We start from the raw sequence: 27,672 nt of genomic DNA, 5'->3' as shown, positions 1-27,672 counted from the left end.
TTTCCCTCTTGAATCACCTGTCACCTTTGCTCTGAACTACAGACTCCTTTATCCAGCAGCTTACTTGACCATCTCCATGTGGATGTCTAAAACATACTTTAAAACTAAAGGGCAAAACTAAGCTCCTTTACATTGTTCCAGTCTTTTCTTCTCTGTCTTTCCCATTTCAGGAAACTATAAAGCTAGTAGCTCAGGACAAAAACTTGGAGACATCCTTCATACCTTTTTTCCTCTTTCAGGGTAAATTCAGTCTATTAACTAACCTTGCTGGTATTTTCCAAATACACCCAGGATTGGACTGTTTATCATCATCTCCACTGCTGTCTGATCCAATACACCATTATCTTTTATCTGAATTATTTCATTAGCTTCCTGCCTAACTTCTTTGCTTTTGGCCTTTGTCCCCTCAGTAAGATCCTTATAAAAAGTCAGATGTTGTCATTTGTCTGTTCAAATTTCCTCAATGGTTCTCCATAGTGTAGAAGGTCCTACATGACCTTGTTACTTTTCTGACCTCATATCCGTGAAATCATTCCTTTGCTCATTCTGTTCTAGCCTCACTTACCTCTGCAGTTCCTTGAACATACTGGGCATGCTCCCACCTCAGCCCCTTTGCACCTTCTATTCTTTCTGTTTGGAATACTTCACTCCACCAAGATTCTTGATATCTTACTTCATCTTCTTAAAAATCCTTTAAAATACTGACTACTTAGTAAGCTCAGTAAGTCTTTCCCTTCCTACACTATTTAAAATGGCACTCCGTTACCCACTCTGGTCTAGTTAACGTCTCTTCCCTGCTATACTCTTCTCCATCACGTTCTTCTCATACTTGGGTGATACCCCTATGGTTTTGTGACGCTTGACTAAAAATCTACAAAGGCAGGGACTTACCTTTCTTATTTTCTGCTGTGTCCCCCGTATCTAAAACATTGGTAAACACTCAGTAGTTATTTTCTGGATGAACTGATGAAAATTCATTTTTTTTCCAAAATAATTAGTTTATCTCAATATAAGATATTTGTACAACCATCATTCTGGTCATAGGACTAAACATTTTGTTTCCTTATGTAAAAATATAAAAACACTTTGAAATCTAAATATGGGATTTAATTTTGCATCTGGGTATAAACCACTAAGTAAAATTTTAAATGTAATCTGAGAGCTACTTAGATTATGCCTCTGTAATCTGGAATATTTTATATACCTTGGCTTGGTTATAGTGAGATATTATGGGTGACCTAACAGCCTGAATCAAAAGCAAGTAGTTGGAAGAAAGAAAAAAAAAAAGCTAATAGTTGGATAAATTATAGGTATTGCTTTTCATAGGGATATGTTGTACAGTTTGAAAATAAAACATTCTTAGATCCTTTAAAATATTTTTAATGATAAAATAAGTGTAAAATAAATGGTCTGTACACAAGCAAATACAAATTGCCAAGCATAGGTGTATTTCAACTAAAATGACCTAAACTGAATACTTCGGGCTGCTTATAAAAACAGTCTCAACAAACAATTGGAAAATAGGATACAAAAGCTATTTATAATAGCATAAAAAATCAGATATCTAGAAATAAATTTAAAGGAAGATATATAAGGTTTCTCTACTGCATTGCAAAATATTGCTAAGACAAAGAAGACCCAAATAAGTGGAGAGACCTTATATTCACAGATTGGAAGGTTCGGTATTGTTAAGATGTAAGTTCCCAGGTGGGGGGATGGGTTAGCCCGTTGATGGGTATTAAGGAGGGCACATATTGTATGGAGCACTGGGTGTTATATGAAAACAATGAATCGTGGATCACTACATCAAAAACTAATGATGGATGGTGACTAACATAACATAATAAAATTAAATTTAAAAAAAAGATGTAAGTTCTCTCCAGAATTGATTTATAGATTTAATCCTGAACTCCCAGCTATTGCATGTATATGTATGTGTAAATGGATAAGTTGATTCTAAAATCTACACAGAAATGGATCTAGAATAGCCAGAAAATTTGTGGGTGAGGGGGAGAAAAAAACAGTTGGGAGGCTTATATTACTAAATTTCAAGACTTGCTGTAATTATGTCAATACGGTATTGGCACAAGGATACTCAAACATACCAATAGAACACAATAGAAAAATTAGAAATCGGCCCTGTATATTTAGTCACTTGATTTATGACAAAGGCACACCAGTAGTTCAGGGGGGTGGGGACACCTATTAGTTTTTCTGTAAGTAGTGCTAGAATACTTAGATATCCCTATGGAAAAAGAAATGAACCTTCACTCCTCCCGAATTTCATACACAGTTGAGGTGGATCATGTACCAAAATGTGAAACATGAAACAATAAAGCTTGATGAAAAAATAAGAGAAGGTCTTCATGATGTTATAGTAGGCAAAGATTTAAAAAAGCACTGACTGTAAAATATATATTTGTATAAATATATAAATATTTTTATATATACATACACATGTATATATCTGTAAACTGAACATCATCAAAATTAAGAATTTCTGTTTATCAGAGATACCAGTAAGAGAATAAAAGGCAAACCCCAGACTGGGAGAAAATATTTGCAATAAATATTTCCAACAAAGGTCCCACATCTAGTACATATATAAAGAACTTCAAATCAGTAAGAAAAAGACAACCTTTTTTTTTTAATGGGGAAAACAATAGGCACTTCAGAAATGATGATATCCAAATGGCCAATAAGCACATGACAAAATATTCAACATCATTACTAATCAGGGAAATACAAATTAAAACCACATTGAGATGCTACTTCATCATCTCACTAAAACAGCTAAATTTAAAAGACTGACAGTCCTAAGTCAATAGATTCTCATACTTCCTGATAAGAGTGTAAATATGTACATCCACTTTAGAAAACTCTGGTTGTGGGACGCTTTTGTGGCAGTCAGTTAAGCATCCGACTCGTGGTTTTGGCTCAGGTTGTGATCTCAGGGTCATGAGATTGAGCCCCACCTCGGGGTCCACGCTCAGTTCAGAGTCTGCTTGTCCCTCTCCCTCCCCCTGCCCCTACCCCCACTCGTACTCTCTCTCTCAAATAAATAAAAATCTTTAAAAAAAAAAAACTATATCTCATAAAACTAAATATATGCCTGCCTTAAGACCCACTGCTGAGTATATATCCAAGGAAAATGAGCAATACGTCTATCAAAAGATAGTTGCAAGAATGTTCACAGTAGGGGCGCCTGGTGGCTCAGTTGGTTAAGCGACTGCCTTCGGCTCAGGTCATGATCCTGGAGTCCCGGGATCGAGTCCCGCATCGGGCTCGCTGCTCAGCAGGGAGTCTGCTTCTCCCCCTGACCCTCCCCGCTCTCATGCTCTCTCTCTCAAATAAATAAATAAATAAAATCTTTAAAATAAAAAAAAAAAAGAATGTTCACAGTAGCTTTATTCATAATAGCCCAAAACTGGCAACAGTCCAAATGCGTATCAGTAGGAGAATGGATAAACAAACTGTGTGGATTCACATGGTAGACATTACACATTAATTTAAAAAAAATAAATAAATTACTGATGCACAAAAAACATTCAGTTTCTTAAACCTTAGATATTGTACTGAGTGAAAGAATCTACAAAAGGGTACAGTTTATATATACATGGAAGGGAACATGCTGTTTGATTACATTTATATGTAATTTAAGGACCGGTAGAGCTAACATAACAACACTAGTTACATCTGAGATTGGGGTTGGGTTACCCAAGGGAATCTTTTGGGGTGTTAGAAACACTCTAAATGTTTTATATCTTGAGATGAGAGGTGGTTACAGGGATATATACACATATAAAAATTCATTGAGCTGTACACTTAAGACTAGTGTATATTACACACTTTATATTTTATTTTAGTAAAAAGGTAAAATATAAATTTATATCGGTTACAGTGTAGAATTGGCTGATGTAGATAAAATGGACAGTTCGCCATTAACTTTTATGGGATAACCTAAAAGAAGCTAAAGGATATATACTTTAAAAGTTTTGTAACTCTCAGGAAATATTAATTCACTAACATTTTTCTGATTTTTTTTTTCTTTTTCTTTTCAGCCCCTGACTTTTTTGAGCCTGGGAAATGCTTATCTTGCTCTGAAGAATATCAGTGGGGCACTTGAGGCCTTTAGACAGGCTTTGAAATTAACTACCAAATGCCCAGAATGTGAAAACAGCCTGAAATTGATACGCTGTATGCAGTTTTATCCTTTTCTATACAACATCACCTCTTCTGTTTGCAGTGGTAAGCAGCTGTTAAATGCTGGCAAAATAATGAGCTCAACCAGGGTTCCTATTCTGATCAACAGAACACAGAAAATGATTTTTCTCAGTTTTTCCCAGGGATTTTACATCACTAGTATAATTCTAGATACATAGGAAGGAAATTAATTCATTACTTATATATAGATGCCTTAGGGTATTGTACTTCTCTCCTAGAACCCTAGTTAAAAAAAGGCTGACTAAAGTAGATTCAACTGAGATTGATAGACTGTAAGATTTTTTTCTCACCCCAAAATCTGTGATGTTTTTTAATGACCAATATTAATGGTAAAGGATATATTTTCTGTCCCTAAAGATAATCTGCAGTAAGATTTGAAGCATTTGAAGATTTGATCCTCATTCACTGAAATATACTCCTAGCCTTTCAGTGAAGATGATCCAGAGCTTGACTGCACTTACTTTAAAGTAGTCTCCTGACATTAAGGGGTATCTTCTTTCATTCTTCCACTTTCTCCCACAGCCACCAGTACATATATATACATATATATGAATGTGCATAAATGTGTCCATCTGGGTGAAAAAAATATTTGAGTTAATATCTAGCTGAACTATTATAACTATTATAAATTCATCAGTTAGAATTCCATAAGGGGTCCATTATGTTTACTTATTTAACTTTCACTACAAGAATAAAAAAAGTTTGATTTGAGTTATGAGAGGTGAGGTTTACATATATGTGGACCCTCAGAACTTTGATGTTGTAGAACACACTGTGGGTGCTTTGTTAATGTTCAGGTCAGATTGTAATATTCAAGCAGAGCACTATCAGTCCATCTCCTTCACTTAAAGAAAAAAAAAAATCCCTCAAACTGGTTTTCCAGATTCACTGTACTAGACTACCTTAAGATCTTAATGAAATGACCAGCAGTAAGTAGTGTTTACATTTTTAAGTTTCAGAGCCCAATTTTTTAGTGAAGGAACCAAAAATCTAGTAGCAGCATAACTCCATAGCTCAGGTGTGGGTCAGTACTGATCCACAGAGGATCTAAACTAGAGTTTTTGCATGAATGCTGAAGGCCTAAGACAATGTGTTAGCAATGCAACAGTGCGTAGTTCAGCGATGCAACAGAGTCCTGCAGACTCATGTTTGAGCCTTAGCTCTGCCATTACTGTGTATCTGATCCCTGTAAAGTAACTTCTGTCCTCATCTATAAAATGAAAGGGAAAATCTGTCCTGTAGACTTGTTGGTAGGATTAAATAAGATCCTTGTCACATGATAGGTGTTGGATAAAAGTAAGCCATTAGAAATTTGTAATAAATACAAAATAGTTTGACCTTAGTGGTGCAAGTTATGGATTTTTTTTAATTTTATTTTATTATATTAGCAAGTTATGGATCTTTACCTTCTTACTTAATTCCAGAAAATATGTTGGGGTCTCTTAAATTCCTTAGATTACTTGACAATAGCCTTGTAAACAGAACCTCACTTTTTTCAATGAGCTGCTTTTATTATAGAGTCTCTTGTATTTTTTACCTGCTATCATCTTCCTCGCCTCTTTCCTGTTATTGGAAAGAAGAGTTTTGTATGTATATAGTGATCCTCTTCTAAAAAGCCTTTTCGTTAATATTACTTTACATGTTTTTGCTTAGGATTTCAGTTTCTTGAAATTTATTATTATTTTATGTCACTCATGTCAAGAGAAGGAATTCAGTTGTCTTGAACTTTTTCCCCAGAGCATAATTTCAACTAACCCAGGAAACTAATAACCTGAAACAAATTTACAAAGTTGTAGTATCTTAGTATTTAGTTGTCCAGGTATCCCACAGATATTATTACTCGATCTAATACAAAAAAGAAAATAATTGGACTTGGGAAGAGGGAATACATTTTTTAGTTGTTTCAGAGAGAGCTCAGTAATAAATTTTTTTTTTAATTTAGCCCCTTTTACGTTGCAATTAATTACTTGAGGAGAGAATCCCACCATCTGCTAAATACTGGTGCCCCCTGATGGAAATGTATGCTATAGCATTTTCTAAGTTTACAACTTCATTGACAATACTGAGTTCATTTCTGTATTGATTTTTTCTTTGACAGTGTTTTTGCATTACTGTTTCCACAGGAGTCCTGTACATTCACAGTTGCTTTGCTGAGTTCCAGCTTTGAAAAGCTGAAACTTCAAAGCAACAAGTATCTCCACAGGCACCATGAACTTCTTATATTTAAAAACCCAGTTTCATCTCCTCTATCTCTGAGCTTTACTAAATGGTTGAGGAAAAAGAGGGAAAAACCTCTGAATAATGATTGGCATTTCTGTACCTTCAGATGATTGTCTGCCTTTTGCTTTTTCATTTTTGCAATATTGAAATAAGCTTCATAAGTTATCCTGCATGTCTGACACATTGTCTAAAGTGTTTATTATGACAGTATGAAGTTTTCAAGATATCAACAAGGCTTATGATTCTTTTTCCCTATAGTAATCAAGGAATTCATGTTGATTTTTATTAGAGAAGAATTTCAGCTGCCCTTACCCACCCCATCCCAACCTAAGTCATTCTCTTATGAAAGTCTGTTTGAAAAGCTACCATTTAAAAGCTTTACAGATAAGCTTTTCTTCAAGATCAAAAATAGCTAATTACTCTTAGAAAACATTTCTTTAATAGTTTTCTGACCATTATTGTTAATTTTCAACAAATTTTCCTTAAAGATCCATGTTAGTAACTATTTTTATAGCAACTGCAACAGTATAATCTCTTGGGTAATATGAATTTAATGCTAAAATTGTAGGCATAGGCAGTGTGTTAACATAAGCAAGTATTTTATTGCTTTTCATATGTAATCATGGAATTTTTCACACACTTTCAGTGTGTGTTTCTTGGAATGTTTGCACAGGTAATGCAACTTCATTCAACTTAAAAATACATCATCACTATGCTTACAAAATGTTTCCACTTGTAAAGGCTTTATAGCTGAAAAATGTGTCAATGCATAATTACTTACCTGACAGTTTTTCCAAACTTTTATTGACTGCCATGTGTTAGGTGTGTATATTCTTATATAGCAAGTACTTGACATCATCTCTTTCTCTCTCCTTTGAATAGCTTTTAATAAATTCTTCTCTTTTATAGGTAGTTTTATATCAGCACCCCAATTTCAAGGATGCTGGGAAGGAAAACTTAATAGATTGATTTTTAAATTGTCTACTCTTGAGTTGACTATTAAAAGGGAAGCTAGCACTTTCAGTTTTGATTAAAATGAGAAGACCAGTTTTGACATACATGCTGTTTTACCACATTTATTGGTTTGTTATTTTACAATTTGATTTAACTTAAATAGAACTGCATGTGCCACTTTAACAAACCCATTCTTCAGTAACAACATACTTGGCCCTTTTTAAAGTAAAATGGAATCTGTTAAATAAACTCAGTGCTTTCGAGTATAAGTAAGTTCTTTTCAGTGCTCAACACTAAAATAAGGACTTTTCTTTTTAATTGGAAAGAATAAACGTGTCAGAAAGAATAAAACTTCATGAAGTAATAACTAAGGACCAAAAATGGAAAATAAATTTTAATTACAATATAAGCAGAATGATTAAATATTGAACCTGTAGAGAAGTCCAGAAATACCTGTAGTGGATTTTCCAAGCATTTATTACTCCAAAATATTTTCAAAGTACTTTTTCCTTCAACTTCACTAATTTGCAAATCAGTTATATCTAGTAAAGGTACTTTTCTACCATTTAATCAGTCTAGATTATTTTATTATTATGTCTCTGATATGTATAGTTTTACTTTATTTTTAGTCTTTTTCATCCAGTATTCTTTTTCTTTTTCTTTTGTTAGAAAACATCAGACCAATGGCAGGTCATATTTATTAGACTTCATTTACATGAGATGCTTACAGGTATGCCATGACAATGGCATTGGTATTTGCTGAATATAATTGAGCTTCTAACCCAGTATTTCTCTGGTCTTTTCATAATTCACTAAGACACATGCCAACTTAAAAATATTGACCCAGATCTTTAGAAATGATGGATAAATGTTGTACAGTAGAACTCGGACTTTAATATTTAGGTATGCTTAGAATTTTATGCAGGTTTTTCTATAATATGTATGTGAAGGCTTTCACCACTAGAGAAAAAAATTTCTTCTACCTAATAATTTTACTTACCTAAATCATATCTTCTTTTATAATTTGGTCATTACCTATGGTTTTAGTCTATGCTCTTCAACCTTAATTTCTGTAGATTTATAACTTGTAGCTGAAAACAATTTTACCTGGAGTTTAGATTTTGAAGAAAAAGAAATCTTGCATTTTGCTGCCCTCCTGTGGACTATCCAGCATATGCTACCTGCAATTAAGGACCTTTGCTTTATGACATTCTTCATAAAAATTAATGAAGATGTCTGCTTTAAAAAACAAGATACAGTCTTAAAGATCCAGTTTTTATAGCATTTTTAATATGCTACTAGTTAGCTTCCCTCCATTTATTTCTGTAAGAAGAATTAAAACTTTGGTTCATTTACTACAGGTTTCAAAATCCTAAAATGCAAGCATATCCTGCAACAAAGCCAAATGTAACTCTGTATATAATGTGTTTAGATTTTTATATTTTTTTACTAAAAATGGCTTTAATTATTTGGTTAACAAATTATCCTTTGACAAATATCTATGTGATAGAGCCCTTTTTATGAATTTAGAAGCAAAGATTATGAGTTATTCAAGTCGAGTGTCACTCGGTGGTAGAGCCGAGACTGAAATCTGAGTCCTCTGCCTTCCAAGGCTGGTGTGGTTCCTGTGCATAATTCTGTTACTCCCAACGAGTCATAACCTATTCCACTGCTATGATTAAAATAATTCATACTTGTGGATTCTTGAGACATTTTTTGTGAAAGTGGTATAATCACTGACTTTTTATGTCATCACTGAAAAGAGATACATACATCCCTGTATAAACATGAACCTGAACTAGATTATGAACGGCAGTCATAACCCTAAAGGCACACCTAAAACAGTCCCTTTCAGTTTAGCTTGTCACCTTTGTCTCCTCTGAATGTTGTGTCATTAGATTGCCACATAGCCTGGGACTGTACACAGATCTGGTGGCTGTACTTGCATTATTATCTCAGTAGGTAGCATTTATCTTTTGGGATTCCCAGCGTTTAGCTTTCATGAACAGAGCAGTTACCTTCGGTTTTCATAAGAACTTAGGACAGTAAGTGAAATTCGGATAGCCAGTGGCTTTTTACACTTCAGCCTCTGAAAGACATTAAATATAAGATTATTCATTTTAGTTTTTAAATATATTCTGGTTTTTGATGTGAACTTTTTGAAATTTTTTTCCTTTGAGGAATGAGCCTATTGGCCCCTGCCTAAGATCTTTCCACAGCTATCCTCCAGTTATTATAGATTGTTAACCCGTCCAAATAATATTTAAGAAAAAAGTAAAATTTGATGGTGGATATAACCTTCCAAAGCAACAGAATGTTTTCTTTTAAATAAAGGAAACTGAGTGTGGCTTAGTTATTCATTCATCCAACTATTACCTCTTGTCTACCAGGCACTGTTGTAGGAACTGGAAACCAAACAAACAAACAAACAAAAAATCCAGGTCTTATGGACCTTCATTCTAGTGGAGAGAAACAGAGAGCAGATGATAAATATAATAAAGAAGTTATTTAGTATGTTAGAAGATAATGCTAAAGGGAAAATAGAGCAGGAAGTCAGATGAGATTCAAATTGGATTGTTCAAAGAGGCCCCACTGAGAAAGTGACATTTGAGCAAAGACTTGAAGGAGGTGAGGGTTTAGGCCATGCAGACATACAGCATAAGAGCATTTCAGGCAAAGAGAATAGTTGTTGCAAATGCTTTTGCGAGGAACAGCAAGAAGGTGTGTATGGTTGCAGTGGACTTAGAAGAGATGAAAACAGAGATGAATGGGAGGAAGATAGAACCATATCTTTACTGCCTTGCAGACCATTCTAATAATTTGGGCTTTTATTCCAAGAGAAAGATGTATGATTTGGAAGGTTTTGAGCAGATAAGAAAAATGATCTGATTTACATATTAGCAGGTCTATTGAAAATAGATTGTGATAGGGTAAAGGCAGAAGCAGGAAGACCAATTAGGACGCTGTTGCAAAAATATAGGTGAAAGATAATATTGGCCTGGACCAGCCAGGTGAAGGAGTTGAAGGTGAGAAGCCATCATCGTATTTGGGGTGCATTTTTGAAAATAGAACCAGCAAGACACTACCAGAGGAAATGTGGGAAATGAAGGAAAGAGAGTTCATGGGTAACTCCTAAATTTGGGACCTAAGCAACTGGTGCTATTTAATGAGATTTGTAATCACCATTGGTCCTGTTAAATGAGATAGGAAAGTGAGGGAGAAGCAGGTCTAGGGAGAAAAACAAGTTTGTCTTTGTAAATGTTAAGTTTGCATTGCTTATTAAATGTTTCAGTGCAAGTGTTAGGGAGGCAGTTAGATATATGAGTGTCCTGATGGTCAGAGAAGAGCCCCAGGCTAGAGATGAAAATCTGTGAGCCATGGGCTTAGGAGTGGTGTTTTAAATCATGAGCTTGGATGAAGTTTCCTCAGTGGTTAGTATAAAAAGGGAAGTAGGTCAACAATGAATTACTAGGGCATTCCAGTCAACATTAGGAGGTTGAGAAGAGAAAGAACAATAAAGGAACAGCCAGCTAGACAGTAGGAACATCAGGCAAGTATTTTGTCCCAGAAATGAAAAAAATGTTTTGAGCAGTGATCGATTGTATCGTTATTGTTGCACCAACGGATGCATCATAAGACGTTGAGTTAGATGGACAGAGAATAAGCCATTGGATTTAGGAACATGGAGGTTGTTGGCAGTCTTCTAAAAGTTTGTATGAAATGGGTTGTGAAGGACATTTGTGGAGATGACTAGCAACTGTTTCACGGAATTTTGCTATCATGAGAAGCAGAAAATGGGATGGAAGTTAGCGAGGGATGTGGGATTAAAGATAAATTTTGTTCCAAAAATAGAAAATTTTGCAGTATGTTTGCATAGGACTGATCCAGTAAAGAAAGAGAAATTAAAGATGCAAAAAAGAAAGAAGCTAATTATAGAAGCAAAGTTCTTGAATAGATAGGGGGATGGCATCTGAGGCACAAATGTAAGATAGGGGTTGTCTTGAGATAGGAGCAGGGACAATATATAGGTATAGATGTGGACTTTTGATTGCTTCTCAGTGAAAAGAGAGGCCAGTTTCAGATCAGAGTGAAGAGAGGCAGAGGGTGTTGTGGATAACGTTGAGACAGGAAAGGCTGAAAACAGTGGACTCAGAATGTGAGTTGACCAGAGAAGTTTCTAACTTTGGTAACTGCATAAATGTCAATGTCATTAATTAAGAGAGAGAATATGGAAAAGAAGCCGTTTATGCATTGATGTAAGACTGGAGAATAAGTTCAGTGATAGACATGTTCTTTTAGAGATGCCTCTGGCGTTGTCAGAGAGAATGTGCAAGGTGAGAAGAAAAGGCCCAGGTTGGAATCCTAGAAAATACTAGTATTTAAGGAGCAGAGCCAGTGAAGGAGTTGGAGGGGTATTGGGAAGCCGAGGGGGAGCTAGATCCTGAAGGTCAGAAGAACAGAGGGTTTGAGAAGGAAGAAGGAATCAGTAGTAGTCTGCTCTGTGTTGGTTCCCCAAGTATGGCGCAGGTATGACTAGCGGTGCACCAGCTTTCAGGTGGGACTTAGGTTAACATTTTTTAATAATTTTAGTATTTTAAAAAAAATTTTAAAGTAATTTTAATACTTATGGTTTATTCTGATGGGTGTTAGGAAAAATGTATAACTATAAAAATGTATAAACCTGTGATTTATGAAAAATGATACTGATTTCCCCTTTTAACATGATCTAAGATTAAACAGTGAATCCGTTTAAAGAAAAACATGTAAACAATGGTGCTGGTTCCTACGGAAAAATCACGGCCGTAGTTGGCAGATGAATAGTGTGGAATGCTCTGGGCTTAACAATTTAGAAAGTCATTGGTGACTTCATTTTATCAAAAGTATTTTCTGTCAAATGGGGAGATAGCTACACTAAAACAAAAATAAAGCTGAGGATAATAGAAGTGTTAAAATGAGCTCTTACTTTCAGAGCTATTGGCATAGTTTCTAAACTGTAACTCATGTTTCAGCCTGTCACTCAGTGACTAAAATAACTTTAAAGCAAGTAGATAATGATACCAAGAAACATTTTTTATTTTTATTATTTTTAAAGATTTTACTTATTTGACACAGAGAGAGACACAGCGAGAGAGGGAACACAAGCAGGGGGAGTGGGAGAGGGAGAAGCAGGCTTCCTGCTGAGCAGGGAGTCCGATGTGGGACTCGATCCCAGGATCCTGGGATCATGACCTGAGCCGAAGGCAGACGCTTAACGACTGAGCCACCCGGCGCCCCAAGAAACATTTTTTAGAAAAGTATTAATAATAGGATACAAATAAGGAAGATTTTTTAAATTCACCTGTTAGAAATGCTGAAAAAGTAACTATGTTTGAAATAAAATAGAAAATTTTGCCAGGTAAGCGAAGCAAGAGGGCATTTATCAGGAGGGTATTCCAAGCCTCAGCATGTGGTATACACAGAGCGAGTGATTTTATTCACTCTCAATGGTCTGTTGGAACTGAATCAGTGCAGCCTTGTCTGTGATGCTCCAGGAGGACCGAGACTCAGGGTAGCAACTGAGCTGTCACTACAGACCTTTCTGTAGCACTGCTTAACGTCAGTGAGGACGGGATGGTACTGGAGGCTGTTACTCAGTTATGGAATACTTTTATTCACTGATCTAAAAATAAATTTGTAATATCTCTGAATTACAGAGCTTAACACTTGAGGTGTGCAAATGGTCTCCACTAGTATTAGGGTTACTATCTTGAGTCTCCAAAAGGAAGTCAGTTATATTTTTGGGTACTAAATTAGGTTTAGGACACGGTTCTGCCTCCTTTCTGCTCTGTGTGTAGTTTGGGGATACCCACTGGATGGCATCAGTAATCATATTTTATGACCACTTATCTACAGATAGGGTTGGGAAGTTACATTTGGACAGCTTTCTTTGTATGTAGGCTCCATTGTACATCAGGAGCTTACTGTGATTTCCTACCCTCATACCACTATGGATAAAGTGATTGTACACCTACAAGAAAATAAGAAGGATGAGCAAGATGGGGTCTGTTTAATCTAGCCCTCATTAATTATTGAACAAGGTATTTTTAATATGGTTTGTCACTGCAGTTGTAGATCAGTCTCCTGATTAGAACTGAAGGCAGCTAATTCTATAATTTAGGCAAGTTCATTGGTTGCTGTCTTTCTTTTTAAATTTCAACTTCCATTCATTGTTGCTGATGTTTTTAGAGATATTTTGCCATCTCATATAGCAAGCATTTGCATGACTCTCCCCCATTCACAAAGATTATTCTGATTACAGAACTCACACATACACACACACACAGGAAGTTCAGTCTACGTTGGTAGAATGAACTTTTTTTTTTTTTTAAGATTTTATTTATTTGTTAGAGTGAGAGAGAGAGAGCACAAGCAGGGGGAGCAGCAGGCAGAGGGAGAGGCAGGCTCCCTGCTGAGCAAGGAGCCCGATGCAGGACTCAATCCCAGGACCCAGGGATCATGACCTGAGCCGAAGGCAGACACTTAACTGACTGAGCCACCCAGGCGTCCTGCACTCCTTTTTTTTTTTTTTTTTTTTTTTAAGTGATTTGTGCCTCAGTAAGTTCTTTATGTGTGCTGTGAGCCAACTAGTGGAAGTGAATTCCCAGTTTTGAAATTTTTGTTTAACACAATGAGCACTAAGTCTTTAAACCCCTTTACAAATTTAATCCTTGAATGATTTCTACTCAGTTTCATGGCCTGATGGAAATAAAGCAGTTGAACCTGATAATCACTACAAAAGAACGTTAGTTTTAAAATACATATGACTGAGGATACCTGGCTATCCTCAGCCTATCTATATGTGTACGTGGAATGCTGGCTTTTTCCCCCCCTTTTTTCTTCTAGTGTTGTTATTACTAGTAGTCAAATGTATTTTATGCTAAACTACTGTGCTCTTTTGACCAAGAAAATTTCAGTAATCTCTTACTTTTTCTTAGTCACCAAGGTTTTATTTGGTTATGATCTTGAAAGTGCAGGAGAAATTTAAATCGTATTTCATAGCTATTGAAAAGATCACAGCTTTGGATTTGTCTTTCTCACTTAATTGCTTTTTATAACAACAAGCATAGATTTGCCATTCAAAATTTGCCAAACTCAAAGCAATTTAAACCACTTTAGCTATCAGGCATTGATTAATAACCCAGTCAGATCACATATCCGAAGTGGTTATTATAAAAAAATAACGAGCATATCAAATTTCAGGAAAAAGAGCTGGAAGTCACTAGCAGTTGATAATGTACCAGGTGTTGATCAAATGTTCCTCTTCCTGCTGCACCTGAATAGCATAGCCATGTTTCCCGTGACAATGTGAAGTATAGCTATGGAAAAACCTAACATGAACCAAAAAATTCAACAATTCGCCACCTCTCTCACTGCCTAAAAAGCATAAATGTTAAAAATTGGAAAAGAGTAAGGTCTTAGAAACCGTGTTATGTGCAAAGTGGCCGCCCAGGTGAATGCCTCCAGGTGGCTTTCATTTGGTGACATAAAGCAAAAGGAAAAAGTGTGATGGCACCATTAATTTCTCTATGCTTTTTACTTGATTTAGTGCCTTGGCTGTGTATACTTAGAGTTAGATATGCTCTAATCAAAGTGCTTGTCTTAATCCCTTACACACGAAGTGGTGTCTGCAGTCAGGCAACTAGGGAACTTTGTTTCTGAAATCCATAAGGCCCTCCTTAAAATGTTCTATGGTAGAGAGACTTAAGTGGCCTTTTTAAAAAAAATGACCTTGGTTTAAATACCATGCTCACTACCCATATCAGTGAAAAGGACAATTGCTAATGCTCTTTGTTTTCACATCTGAGTCCTATGAGATATTACTAGGTTCAAGTCCTTATCGATTCTAGAATAAGTAGGGTCTTGAGTTCTCATTTAAAGACATCCTTATAAGTCACTTACCCTGAGGAATAAAAAAAAAAGACCAAGTAGCCTTTGAGATTTTATTAGCCTTGACCTAGCATAATACCCTTGCAATAGGAAAAAAAGGCAAGCCTGATATGCCCAACAAGTGCTTCTGATGGTAGGTCCCTTCCCCACTATGTGTATCTCTGTGGTTCCATTTGTATTTTGAGGAAGAGGACCAGAGTTAAGGTCTATTGATTTTCCTGCTAGATTCCTTTCCTTGACATCAGCAGGTGACTATTCACTTGCAGCAGGAGAAAGGAGAGGCAAATGATAAACACCCAAGGTTGTGTAGCTAGGAAATCTAAGCCTCTTCCCCTACCACCTGTTTGTAGGCTTATTCTAAGTATTAAGAATTGAGTGAAACCTTACCCAACCCCTTAATTATAAGTAATCTGTAACTAATCATTCTACCTGTTCCTCTCCTTCAGCTCCCGTGTCTTGCCATTATAGTTATTTGTGTATGAGACACAACTCTCCTACAAGACTTCTTCAGTTCATTGAGAGCAGGAACCAGTCCTTTTTTCATTTTCATACTCTGGCCCACCATGCATTCTGCACCCCCCCCCCCCATTATTTAGCACATAGAATGTACTTAAATGGCAAAGTAGCTGGTGATATTTCAAGTTTGAACTACTGAGAGTAATAAAGAGTAATTAACTTGTGTTTACCCAGAATGCTTTACCCCAAACCCCCACTCGATATCCATATATAGATACAGATCTTCTTTTAAGGTCTGCGGCTCCCACACCATAGGAGGGAGAAGACGAATCATATTGTCTCTCTTGTCCACTAGAAGCTGACGTGTCTCATAGCCCGCGTTCTCTCACTCCCTGTATGCACTGTTGTTAACGAAAGTTACAAACAAGTGTCCTTGTTGACCCTTGTGGAAAAGCTATCATTTATGGGTGAAGCAGTAAGTCAGAGAAAACCTGTTGGGTTTGTTTCCCCAGCACACTTGCTTGAAACAAATTTGCCTCGGCCGAGCAAAACCAGAGATTTCGGTTTAATACTGTGACAATGACTACTACTAAGACTAGAGCAGTCCTACTAGCAGCTGCAGCAGTTGACTTGCTTTCTTCTTCAGTATACGTTCTGCAGGGGAGAATCTTCCACAGTGAATTTCTGGTGAATGTTTGAATTCCCTTGTTTAGAGATCGCACCTGATCTTTCACATTTCTAGGGGAAACAGCAGCTGCCGAGAGTGTGAATTCCATCACTGGAGTCATTTCTTCCACAGACCACAGGTTATGGTGTCTGTGTCTCAGACACAGAGGGCTGACTTTGCCCTCTCTGCCGCAGTCACTTAAGAGAAGGCCACGTGGGAAGACAGATTTAACACCCAGCTCTCATTGTTCTCCTCTAAACAGAGGCCAGGAATAGAAGTCTACAGAAACCGGTGCAGCTCTGAATCCTTGGGCAAAGCAGACTGCCCTCCCCTATGTGGACCGAGTGGTCCCCAGCATAGAGTTCAGACCTGTAATATGTAGGGTCTTGAGTTCTCATTTAAAGACATCCTTAAAAGGATGTGGAAATGGTAACAAACCGTAATACACAAGGATGATACTGTGGATAGCCTGTTTTGGTTACTACACACATCCCACTTTCCTGGATCCCTGTGTTTGCTCATGTTGTTTTCTGCAGCTCCTCCTCCTCACCCTCCATCATGCCCTTCCCCTGTACAAAAATCCTAATCTTACCCATCCTTCAAGGCCCAGTTCTGCCATATGCCTTACCCAACCCCTTAATTATAAGTAATCTGTAATTACTTATACACACACTTGTATTTGAGGTCACAGACTTTTCTTAGTTTTTCTTTTTTGAACTTGCTTCTGACTCATGCACCTCACCCGTAGGGAAAGCCTCTGTAATTCTGAAGTTGCTGATTTCAAGTCTTTAATATGGTCTGTTTCTATCTGGCATTGCACATTTAAGGTCAGTCAGTACATAACCATTACTTTAAACCTCCTGCAAAGAATTTCATTTGGCAGTAATTGCTGAATGAGAACAAGTCTAAGGAGCCAATACTTCTGTTGAAATGATTTCTCTTGTCTTTCCTAAGTAGAACGCAGCACAGGGCAAAGGAGGTGAGGCTGCCTCCCTGCTGTCTCAGGCACGGTCATCAGCAGGCTAGGTCTCACCCAGATCCAGGCAGCTCTGAGTGCCCCTCTTCACAGTGGTCACTATGCTGTGTCCCAGGAGTCCTCTCATTTCAGATAAGGAATCTAGACACAGAGACGTAAGTTGATTTGCTCAAGTGTATACGGAAAGGCTGCAGCTAAGGCCGGATTTAAATTCATACCCGTGGAATGTTCTTGGAACCAGGTCTACACGAACTCTGTCACAACCTCTGGAGGTGGAAATCATAAAGACACCTGTTTCCAGGAAGGTTTCTTTCTTCGTCAAATAGACTTATTACTTTGTGTTGTACCAAGCCCCACCTATCACCCACAGTTAACATTTCCTGCTAATATTTTTTTTTAAAGATTTTATTTATTTATTTATTTATCTGAGACAGAATGAGAGAGACAGAGAGCACATGAGAGGGGGGAAGGTCAGAGGGAGAAGCAGGCTCCCTGCGGAGCAGGGAGCCCGATGCGGGACTCGATCCCGGGACTCCAGGATCATGACCTGAGCCGAAGGCAGTCGCTTAACAACTGAGCCACCCAGGCGCCCTCCTGCTAATATTTTAAAGTAATTTTGCATAGCATGGTGAGCAACTGAAAGATACACTTCTGTTCACATCATGATTTATTTTACTGCCTTTTCTAAAAGATTATCTTAACTAGGGAAATAAATATTGTGAAGTTACGAGGTATCTCAAATTATAATAAAACATTCACAGTGTTTGTTACCTGTATACAGAAAAAAAAGGTTATATAGCTGCATAATTTGAGTGCAGTTGAGTAGAAAGATAAGGAGAAAGACAAATACTATAAAACACTCATGTCTAAAGGGGACAGTGTTACCTGTATTTTCCATCCAGGTACCTTATATTTAGTTGAATGTACCACAATGCCTCCTGTAAGGTAACTTTTCTTATAAGCATAAGAAAGGAGACTTTAGAGTATAATATGATCCTGTTAGAGCAGGGAGAGTAGGAATATCTTTAGAATATTCCACTGTTCACAAAGGCCATTTTTCTAACATCTGTTACTTTGCCTTTAGCAACATAAAATTCAAATTCTAGTTCCCATTATAAATCAGTTATTTATGTCTTAGAAAAAATCATTATATAATAGGAAGCATAGGAGTATTACACTTATTTATTGTATGGGGGAAAAGTATGTTCGAGCAAGAAAAATTCGGGCGAAGACTGGAGCAAGCCTTCTTTAATACGTCACAACATAACACGCATTGTGGGGTGCAGAGAGGTAAATTTAACTGAACAGAGGATCTGTGGTCTGTTTTCATATTGTAAGGCCTCGAATTCAGAAAGCACAGAGCAGACTGAGGCAAATTTCTAAGTGTGCTAAGGATTCAATTAATTGCCATTTTCTTTTAAAAGCCCAGTAGAAGTGAGCTCTGTACTGCCTTCATCATCTCTTACACACATGCACGCACGCACGTACGTTGGCAGTTGAAATTACGCAGATCCCTTGGTGACTCCAGAGCCAGTTGCTTATAGCAGAGACCGAGTTAGGCTGTAGCTTGAAGGCCTTGGTGAAAGAGATGACGTTGGGATAATTTATTCCTTTGCAGCTTTTCGGAGAGACAGCAGTTAATAGCTCACCGTGTGCTAGGCCATGGTCTCACTTCTTACACTGAATCTTAGCAACTCCGTGAAGTGGACACTATCATGAAGCTCAATTTGCAGATGAAGAAACTGATACACAAAAAGAGTAAACTTGCCCTGCTGTATACAGCTAGAAAGTAGTAGAAATAGGATTGGAACTTGTTTAGTCCGGCTCATCTGAGCTCTTAGCCACTATGCTCTAAGCGTAACAGAACTACATGAGCCTTCATTGGTTCTGCTTGACTAGCACTAGTTAGTTACTTGGCTCTTTCAAAGTTCTGATGCCTCTCAATTTATTTGTGGCATTTCTTTGTTATAACTAATCCTAAAGGATCCTAAAGTACCCAACCAAGAATGTCTTGCCAATTTATAAGATTCAGAAGGTAAGCATTCTTTTTAAAGAGTAAGTGGTTACCCAATTCTAGAAAATAAGTATTCTTCTGGGACCTCTGTAAACAGAATTATGAGAAAATAGGAGATTTCCTTAGCCCTTAGTAATGACAGGAGTTCCTGAGAATTTAGTTTACTCTGAAAACCTGTTTAGCCACAGGATAAATTGTGCCTTTGCCTTAGGAGATTTAATGCTTTGACAAGATAAATATGTAGTTGTTTTTCAGAACACCCTTGTAGGATAGGTTAATATTAATAATTCAGTTTATACAGGCTATACTCTAGCCACAGAAAAGAATGTTGATATGTCTAAGATCTCATAACAATTCCAGAATCAGAAATACCCTACCTGGAGTTTTATGCTTAGTTGGTTTTGCTGTGTAGTCACCTACTTCCAAGAAAAACCAAACTGTCAGGATTTGAATTAGATGCTAAATGCTTTGCAAGCAAGTATAGAGCATTAAGCACAGAAAAGTGTTTCCATTTTCACTTGGGACCTTGTCATCTATAGCATTTCATTTAAATCATGTAGTTCCTTAAAAAAAAAAGAAGTCGTACCTCTCAAGGTTAGTCTCAGACACAGAATCTCCTCATTTCTGCATCAGCAAAAAATAATAGTCGTACGCATGGAAGATGACTTGTTACTTCTTATGTATCTTTCCATTTTTCTTTCTCCAACGTTTTCTTGTATTTCTTTAAAGTGGACATCATCTCCACCTCTGCCGGGAAGACAAGTGACAGTTTTTTTCCATGTAGGCAACTTTTTTCAGTTCCCCTTTGAGCTAGAGTAGATCTATACTGTAGCCCAAAGAACAGAAACTTTCCTTCTTTCTGAAGTGCCTCAGTTCTCCTTCAGACAACTGAAAGGAGCAATTTAAAACATAAGCAATGTGACTTTTTATTATTAGCCTAGATAATTATGTAAATCACAACAGAACACTGAACCAGTCTGTCTTTAACTGTCAGCCTATTATATTAACCGTTCTAACTTGTTAATGAAAATGAAAGTGACTCCTTAAAGCATGTAGCTTCTACTTGATCATTTTGATTCTTCCTACTTGCAACAAATACTATAACATAAACTTCTTATTCTTTTTTTTTTAATTTTTCCCATTTTGAGTTTTATTCAGGTGTAATTGACCTATAATAGGCCCATAGGTTTTTTTTATTTTTTATTGTTATGTTAATCACCATACATCACATCATTAGTTTTTGATGTAGTGTTCCATGATTCATTGTTTGTGCATAACACCCAGTGCTCCATGCAGAACGTGCCCTCTTTAATACCCATCACCAGGCTAACCCATCCTCCCACCCCCCTCCCCTCTAGAACCCTCAGTTTGTTTTTCAGAATTCATCGTCTCTCATGGTTCGTCTCCCCCTCTGATTTCCCCCCCTTCATTCTTCCCCTCCTGCTATCTTCTTTTTTTTTTTTCTTAACATATATTGCATTATTTGTTTCAGAGGTACGGATCTGAGATTCAACAGTCTTGCACAATTCACAGCGCTCACCATAGCACATACCCTCCCCAGTGTCTGTCACCCAGCCACCCCATTTCTTATTCCTTTTTTATACTTTTTTTTAAAGATTTATTTATTTATTTGAGAGAGTGAGAATGAGAGAGCAAGAGAGAGAGAGAACATGAGAGGGGGGAGGGTCAGAGGGAGAAGCAGGCTCCCCGCCAAGCAGGGAGCCCGATGCGGGACTCGATCCCAGGACCCTGGGATCATGACCTGAGCCGAAGGCAGTCGCCCAACCAACTGAGCCACCCAGGCGCCCCTCTTATTCCTTTTTATTCCCAGTTCTCCCTAATCCCCTCTTCTGCCTTCTGTCTCTGAGATGTTGGCCCCAGTTTCCTGAGTTGGAGGACAAGACATTCTTAGAATGCACAAGGCTTGCTTCAAGAGGGCGTCTGGGTTTGAGGTCATGCAGGAGGACTAATTTTAGCTTCAGGATCTTATGCACATCATATCTTATAAATTACCTATGAGGCATTTTTAAATATTGCAGACATTTAAAAAGATGAAACCAATTAAATTTTTATAATGGGAAGAGAGTGGGAGAGAAAAATCAGAGAGGCAGAGGTTGGAGGAGGAAGTCATCAACTGCAGAAAACACAGAATTTTACCGGGTCCCAGTGTTAAAGGTTTGTCCTTTGCTTTTGTAACATTGTTTCACTCAACCTGTGTCAAGGTGCAAAATGCTTTAGAGGCAAACACCAAAGCTGAAAGCAGAGAATAGTCACTGGGAATAACGTATGTTTGAAAGTCATCAACATCATTGTCATCATTATTTTCCCTGTGTTTTTAATAGTCATGCTTATTTATATCCCAGTTAAGAGTTGTCGCTAGGAAGTGTGATGTTCTTCGTAGTAAATTTGAGTCAGTTGGGTATGTGCACTTGTTTGTTGTCACTGCTTTATTTTAATGCTCTTATGCTTAGCTTCCCCATACTTACCTGCACATACTAGATGGTAAAGACAGAAATGGAAACCAGTCTTCTACCTCTCTTCTCTCACGGAAGAATTTGGAGAAAGACAGCGACTGTCGTTGATCATGGCATCTTTCCTGTCAGCCTTCAGTGGGCGCACACACACACCCAACCGCAACACGCACCTTCCATCTCTCAAACTGTGTTTCTCATCGTCTCCCAAACACAAATGAGAACTCCTGTGCGCGTTGCTTTGCTCAACACATCATCCCTTCCTGCGTACAGTGCCACCTTCTCTTTTCTGCTAAAAAGGTGGCATTTGACTGGTAGAAAGCCAAGAAGCTTTCTAGTAGGGTAGAACTGACAAGTCTCAGATCTACCACTTACTTATTGTTTGACCTTAGGCAAGTTACTTAATTTCACTGAGACTCCGTTTCCTTATCTGTAAAAGGAAAATCATTTATTTCACAAGGCATTTTTGAGGGGTAAATAGAAGAAAAAATACAAAGCACTTAGCAGATACTGGCTCCCTTCCTTGTAGTTCCCCGTTTTTAAGTCCTACCTATTCCTCAAAATTCAAGTTTTACCTGCTCAAAGCTTATTCTCTGAAGCACCTAGTTTGCGCAGTATGCTACCTCATTATTGTTTGTTGTCTTGTATTTACTGTCTTCCCAAGTTGCTTATGAGCTGCTTGAGAGCTAAAGCTCCTCTGAAACAAAAAAAAATTCGGTTTCTGATATAACCTTATTAAATATGGTAGCCTCAGATGTGTGAGAGTGTAGAACTGGAAAATAAAAATGACTCCTTAAGCATGCAGTCCCCTTACTCCAAATTCCATGAGTTGGGAAAGGTTTTGAGTCCATTAGGTTTTCCTAGCCCAATAACAGAAATGGCATGAAAAGTGCTTTCCTCAATTATGAAATCTAAAAGGGAATCTTCAAATCCAGAAAGAGACTTCTTGTACTTCCATTGCTGCAGAAAGAGCTTAATTGGGTACATACATCTCTTTGAGGCAGTTTTCTATTAAAAATAAACTTGCAGAGCATGTTTGAATGTTCTGGTAAAGGAGGGAAGTTACTCAGACACTCTTACCCGAAGAATTGTTCCGTGAGAGGAAAGGTAGGCTTCCACTGAGCATGCATCTTCAGTGACGATGCACATCAAACATAAGAGAGGAAGAGGAGTCCGACTCAGGTGGCCGGATCACTGCCACATCAGACACACCAGCCTAGTAACACATTCCCGTACCCAGAGAATGGTCATCAGGTAGAGCAGGGTAGTGGCTCTTTATCCATATAAACACACAATCCCTAATAGGGTCAGAGCTCTTCAGCTCACTGGCAAAACTGTAGCAAGAGGTCAGGCTCCCTATATATACCAGAAAGTAACAGAGAGCACAGTGATTACATTCCAGATGTGACCTTTTACACTAAAGTAAATCTTCTAATGAGCAGAATTTGTTTTCCAAAAGAAAAAAATCCACATGTTTGTGATATTGCAGTCTTAAACATGGGATTCTCTGCCACCACCATCCCTCTTTAAGTCCTTGGTTTTTAATTTATAATCCTTTGCCTTTTGCTATATCTTTCATTTTAAGCTGTGATGCAAGAATGGATATTATATTTCTCTGCTGTAGTTCATCTATCTCCAGACTTATTCGGGTACTAATTGGTCATTTCTCACCTTTGAAAGGCAAATAGAAGGAAAACCACTTTTTTGTGATGTTTCTGACTTTCAAAGAAATATTTCACAGTCATTCATTATAAATGAAATGAGATCTTGGGACTTGATCCTTGTCATAATTTTTCCCCGAAACACTTGGTTCTTTTGCTGGCCTAGCAGGTGAAACTCAAACTTCAGTGTAAAATCTTGAGTCACAGTAAAGATCTGGCTCGAGGTGCTCCAGCTCACTGATTTTGGTGTGTCCTGCTGGAGAAAAACTGACACTGTCATCTTTTTGCTCTTCCTGCTACTTGAAGACCTTGAGCCATGGGACTACCTAAGAGAGATGTTTCTAATATGCTGTCTCTGTGTCTCTTGTCATTGAGGTAATTGTCATGAAAAAACCCTGGACAACAGCCATGACAAACAGAAATATTTTGACAACTCACAGTCACTGGATGCTGCCGAAGAAGAGCCCTCTGAGACAGGAACAGAGGAGGAGCCTGTACTCTCTGTTGAGAATTCAGGGAGGGATTCAGATGCCCTTAGACTTGAAAGTAAGTTGATTTGACCTGAGCTGTGCTTCTGGGGTAAAATCAACTCTCAAGCTTTGAGTTTAGGCTTTTCTCTACTTAAATAGTTTTCTTCTTTTAATAGACACTCATTATATTTGTAGAATCACAAGGGTGACCCGCAGGTGTGAGATGGAAGACTGGCTAGCATGTGACAAAGCTCTTCACACTTCTTTCTTTTTTCTTTCCCCTCCATGTCTTATTTTGCTAGGACAAATTTGATTCATTTATATACCAGTCTTTCTTCTTAATATCAAGAGTCTACTGAGCAAGTCATTGAAAAACAAGCAAGATAACTTCTATTTACGCTAACCCAATAATATTTAAAGATTTGGAATAATAGAAATACCTACCAGGCCCTCTCCTAAAATTCCATTCTACAACCACAGTTTGAGCTATGCTGTACTGAACAGTTCTTGACATTATCGGTCAATGTATAATTGCCAATGTGAATGACTTTGTAGTACTCATCCTTCTTAACCACTTTGCTGCATTTGGATCTATGCACAACTCCCCACTTCTTGAAACTCTATTCCTTCTCCTCTTGGCTTCTGGGGTATCACTTGTTCTTGGCTCTCTTCCTGTCCTCAGGACATCTTTTTCGATTTCTTTCACTTATTCTTTACTTTGCCCCTTATTTGTTGGATTACCCAGGATCTTAACATTGGTCTTTTTTTCTTATCCCTCTTCTTAACCCTCTGTGTGTTATTTCTTGGTGTCTCAGATACTTTTGAATATAACAGTGACTCCAAATCTCTATTTTCAGTTAGGACATACTCTACAACTCTAGATCTTATTTCCACTTTTTTAGTGGTCTCTATCTCAGTGTGCCATAGGCACTTCAAATTGCACGTATCCAAAATTGAACTTGTCCTCATTTTCATCCTATTTCTTGAACTGCTTCTAATTCCTATATCCCTGCTGTCTCTTAATGGCATCACAACTCACCCAGTCACCACTGTATCCAAGACCTGTTGCATCTGTTTATCTCTTCATCTATTCCTTCTGCCACTGCCTGAATTCAGACTTTCTTCATTTCTGCTTGGGCAATCACAGTAGCTTCATAATTGAATTTCCAATATCTAGTCCTTTACTTCTGTTTGTGTATGGAGAGAGAGAGAGTGTGTATATGTGTTTGTGTAGGAGAGAGATAATACATTAATTGGTACAAAATTTTAAAAGCGGAAGCAACCCCTGTTACCAATATATTTTGTGTCCGAAGACTTGTTTCTAAAATCAGATCTGATCAGAAGTTGCCTATGTTTAAAGTTTTCAGTGGCTCTGTGTTACCTATAGGGAGACTCCGGGTATCCTAGTATAGGAGATGTGGCAGTTTGGCCCTAGTTTTGTCTCCAAGTGGTACCATCTACCGCTGCTCTACGTAGCAGGATGTATAAGCCTTCCACCATTTCCCTCACATGCCATGCTCTTGGAGTCTCCGTGTCTGCACAGGCTGGGAATAGCCCCTATGTACTCTTTGCTTGTTGTCAGCGACCCTTACGCATCTCCAAGATCCAGCTTAAATATCACCTCCTCTGTGAAGCATTCACAAAGGTCTCCAGGCATTTAGTTGCTCTGTACGCTGTCCTGTTCCCACTTTTTGTCAAGGCACATTTCATACGATGTGAATGCTTGTGTGTCTTATTTCCCATCAGACTGTGAACTTCTTATGTATCATGTCCTATATAAGTATATTTCTGTGTACAGTAAATATTTGTTAAAGTAATGAAATGTGGCATTTGCCTTCCTGTGTAGGTTGGATTAGCATACTTAGGAATTACAAACTCTGTGTTTCCTTCTAAGTGGTTTTGTATTTAAAAAATGATGTCTAAGAGAAGCAAGCTAGACCTCAGAGGGGAAGTTGTGACCTTCACCTTTGCAGGTTTAGAAAATTAGTTTCATCAGTTCTGTCAGAAATCATTGGGCTTTAAGGAAACTAATTTCCACTTACCATTTCAAAAGAGATGGATTCTTAAACTGGATAGGCAGTTTGTTCATTTACGAGGGAGCTACTCCGCTCTGGTGCCTGGCAGCCTCTTGTCTCCATCTGGCATCAGGTACCCACACAACCAAACGGACATCATGAGGTTGCTTGATAAACTCAGAATCACCACAGATGAAACTGAGCAATGTTAAGGGGTATTTTATTCAATTTACACAAACTGTTCCTATTCCAATATAATACAGCTCCCTAATGACCAGAATACTCATGACCACCAAATTAGACTCTTTTTTCTTCAGACAGTTCAGAATAAAACCCAACCAGAATCTTGCTGTTTGTCTCATTTTCCAAATAGTACATCATTGTTTGAGATAGATTATAACCTAGTCCCTGAGTTAAGTTTCTTTAGTCCTGTGTTCCCCATGGCGTTCCATCCCATGCCTGTACTGGAAAAGGCAGTATGGTTACCCTGGCTGAGACGGGGTCTTTTCCAAGTCCCTTCAGCATCATGCAGACTGTGTCTTAGGGTGGATTCTCTTACAGATTGCTAATTCAATCCATAGTATAATGATGACTCTTACTAGTTACACTCTTAGGTACTAACTTTTCTTCGCCATATGTTTGAATTCTGGGAGCACCTTCTTCTTTTCCCTAGATACAAACAGGTGCACAGGGACTATACTCGTGGTATGTTAGTATGTTTATACCAGCAGGCTTCCTGTAGTGTGGTTATCAGAGTGAGAAAAACTCCATTTTTTAAAATGCAAATAGTGTGTTATAATAAAAGCCAAGGATAGACATTAAAGAGTTTTTGATAATTCTGTTTTTGGAGGAAAATTTAAAGAAATACAGTTAAGCCCTTTCCAGTAACCATAAACTTATGATAATCACTACCTTTCTGTGGTACTTTACAATTTACAAACATATGCTCACTTCAGCAGCACTTACATATAATTTACAAACTTATGAATTAATGTGTTAATTGTGTGAAACAGATATTATTATCAAGCCCATCTTATAGATGAGAAAATTGAGACTCAGAGAAGTTAGGTCCCTTGACCAAGATCATCAGTAGATAGCATAACTAAAACACATCCTCAGGTCTTCTGATCCCATGCATTGTACCCTTTGCCTGTGGGCCTTAGAAATAGGGGGTTGATGGATTAGAACTTTATTTTTTAATTAGTAAGGTCATTTTTAAAGAAAACTAGCATCTGCTGTTACCATTATTTTATAAAAGCAAAGAAAATTTTAATGTCAAAAAGTGCAAAGACAATCTCAGAATAAAGGTCTTTTTCAAAAACGGACAGTCGGCAACCTTACTCCAAAATTTGTATCCGGATGTGCATGCATGTGTGTGTGTGTTTATTATAATTTTATATACATATCCTTTTTATGTTTCTCATTTTGCTAAGGATTGGTACAAATTGTGTCACTGATTTAACATTGGAAAAACCACTGCTTTAATACCCCATCATCTAGTGCAAAAATCCTCCTCAGTAAACTTTATTTTATTTTTTTATTTTATTTTTTTTTTAAGATTTTATTTATTTATTTGACAGAGAGAGACACAGCGAGAGAGGGAACACACGCAGGGGGA

General features: G+C 37.5%; 1 protein-coding gene across 3 annotated transcripts in view; it reads left to right on the top strand.

Moving 5' to 3' along the window:
• TTC17 (tetratricopeptide repeat domain 17) overlaps window positions 1–27,672 on the top strand; it is a 116,697-nt gene that overhangs the window by 48,962 nt on the left and 40,063 nt on the right. For 2 of the 3 annotated variants that reach the window (XM_045893875.3, XM_054511978.2), the window contains exons 16-17: window positions 4,062–4,248; window positions 23,945–24,115. In XM_045893875.3, the coding sequence (XP_045749831.1) occupies window positions 4,062–4,248; window positions 23,945–24,115 (358 nt within the window). The remainder of the gene's footprint in view (window positions 1–4,061; window positions 4,249–23,944; window positions 24,116–27,672) is intronic. The other variant, XM_045893876.3, reaches the window with a different exon arrangement.

The sequence above is a fragment of the Mirounga angustirostris genome, unplaced genomic scaffold (assembly GCF_029215605.1).
Source record: "Mirounga angustirostris isolate CCGP_5_RB_7025 unplaced genomic scaffold, mMirAng1.0.hap1 SCAF_13, whole genome shotgun sequence".
NCBI classification, from domain to species: Eukaryota; Metazoa; Chordata; class Mammalia; order Carnivora; family Phocidae; genus Mirounga; species Mirounga angustirostris.
This window is presented reverse-complemented; position numbering and strand designations above follow the sequence as displayed.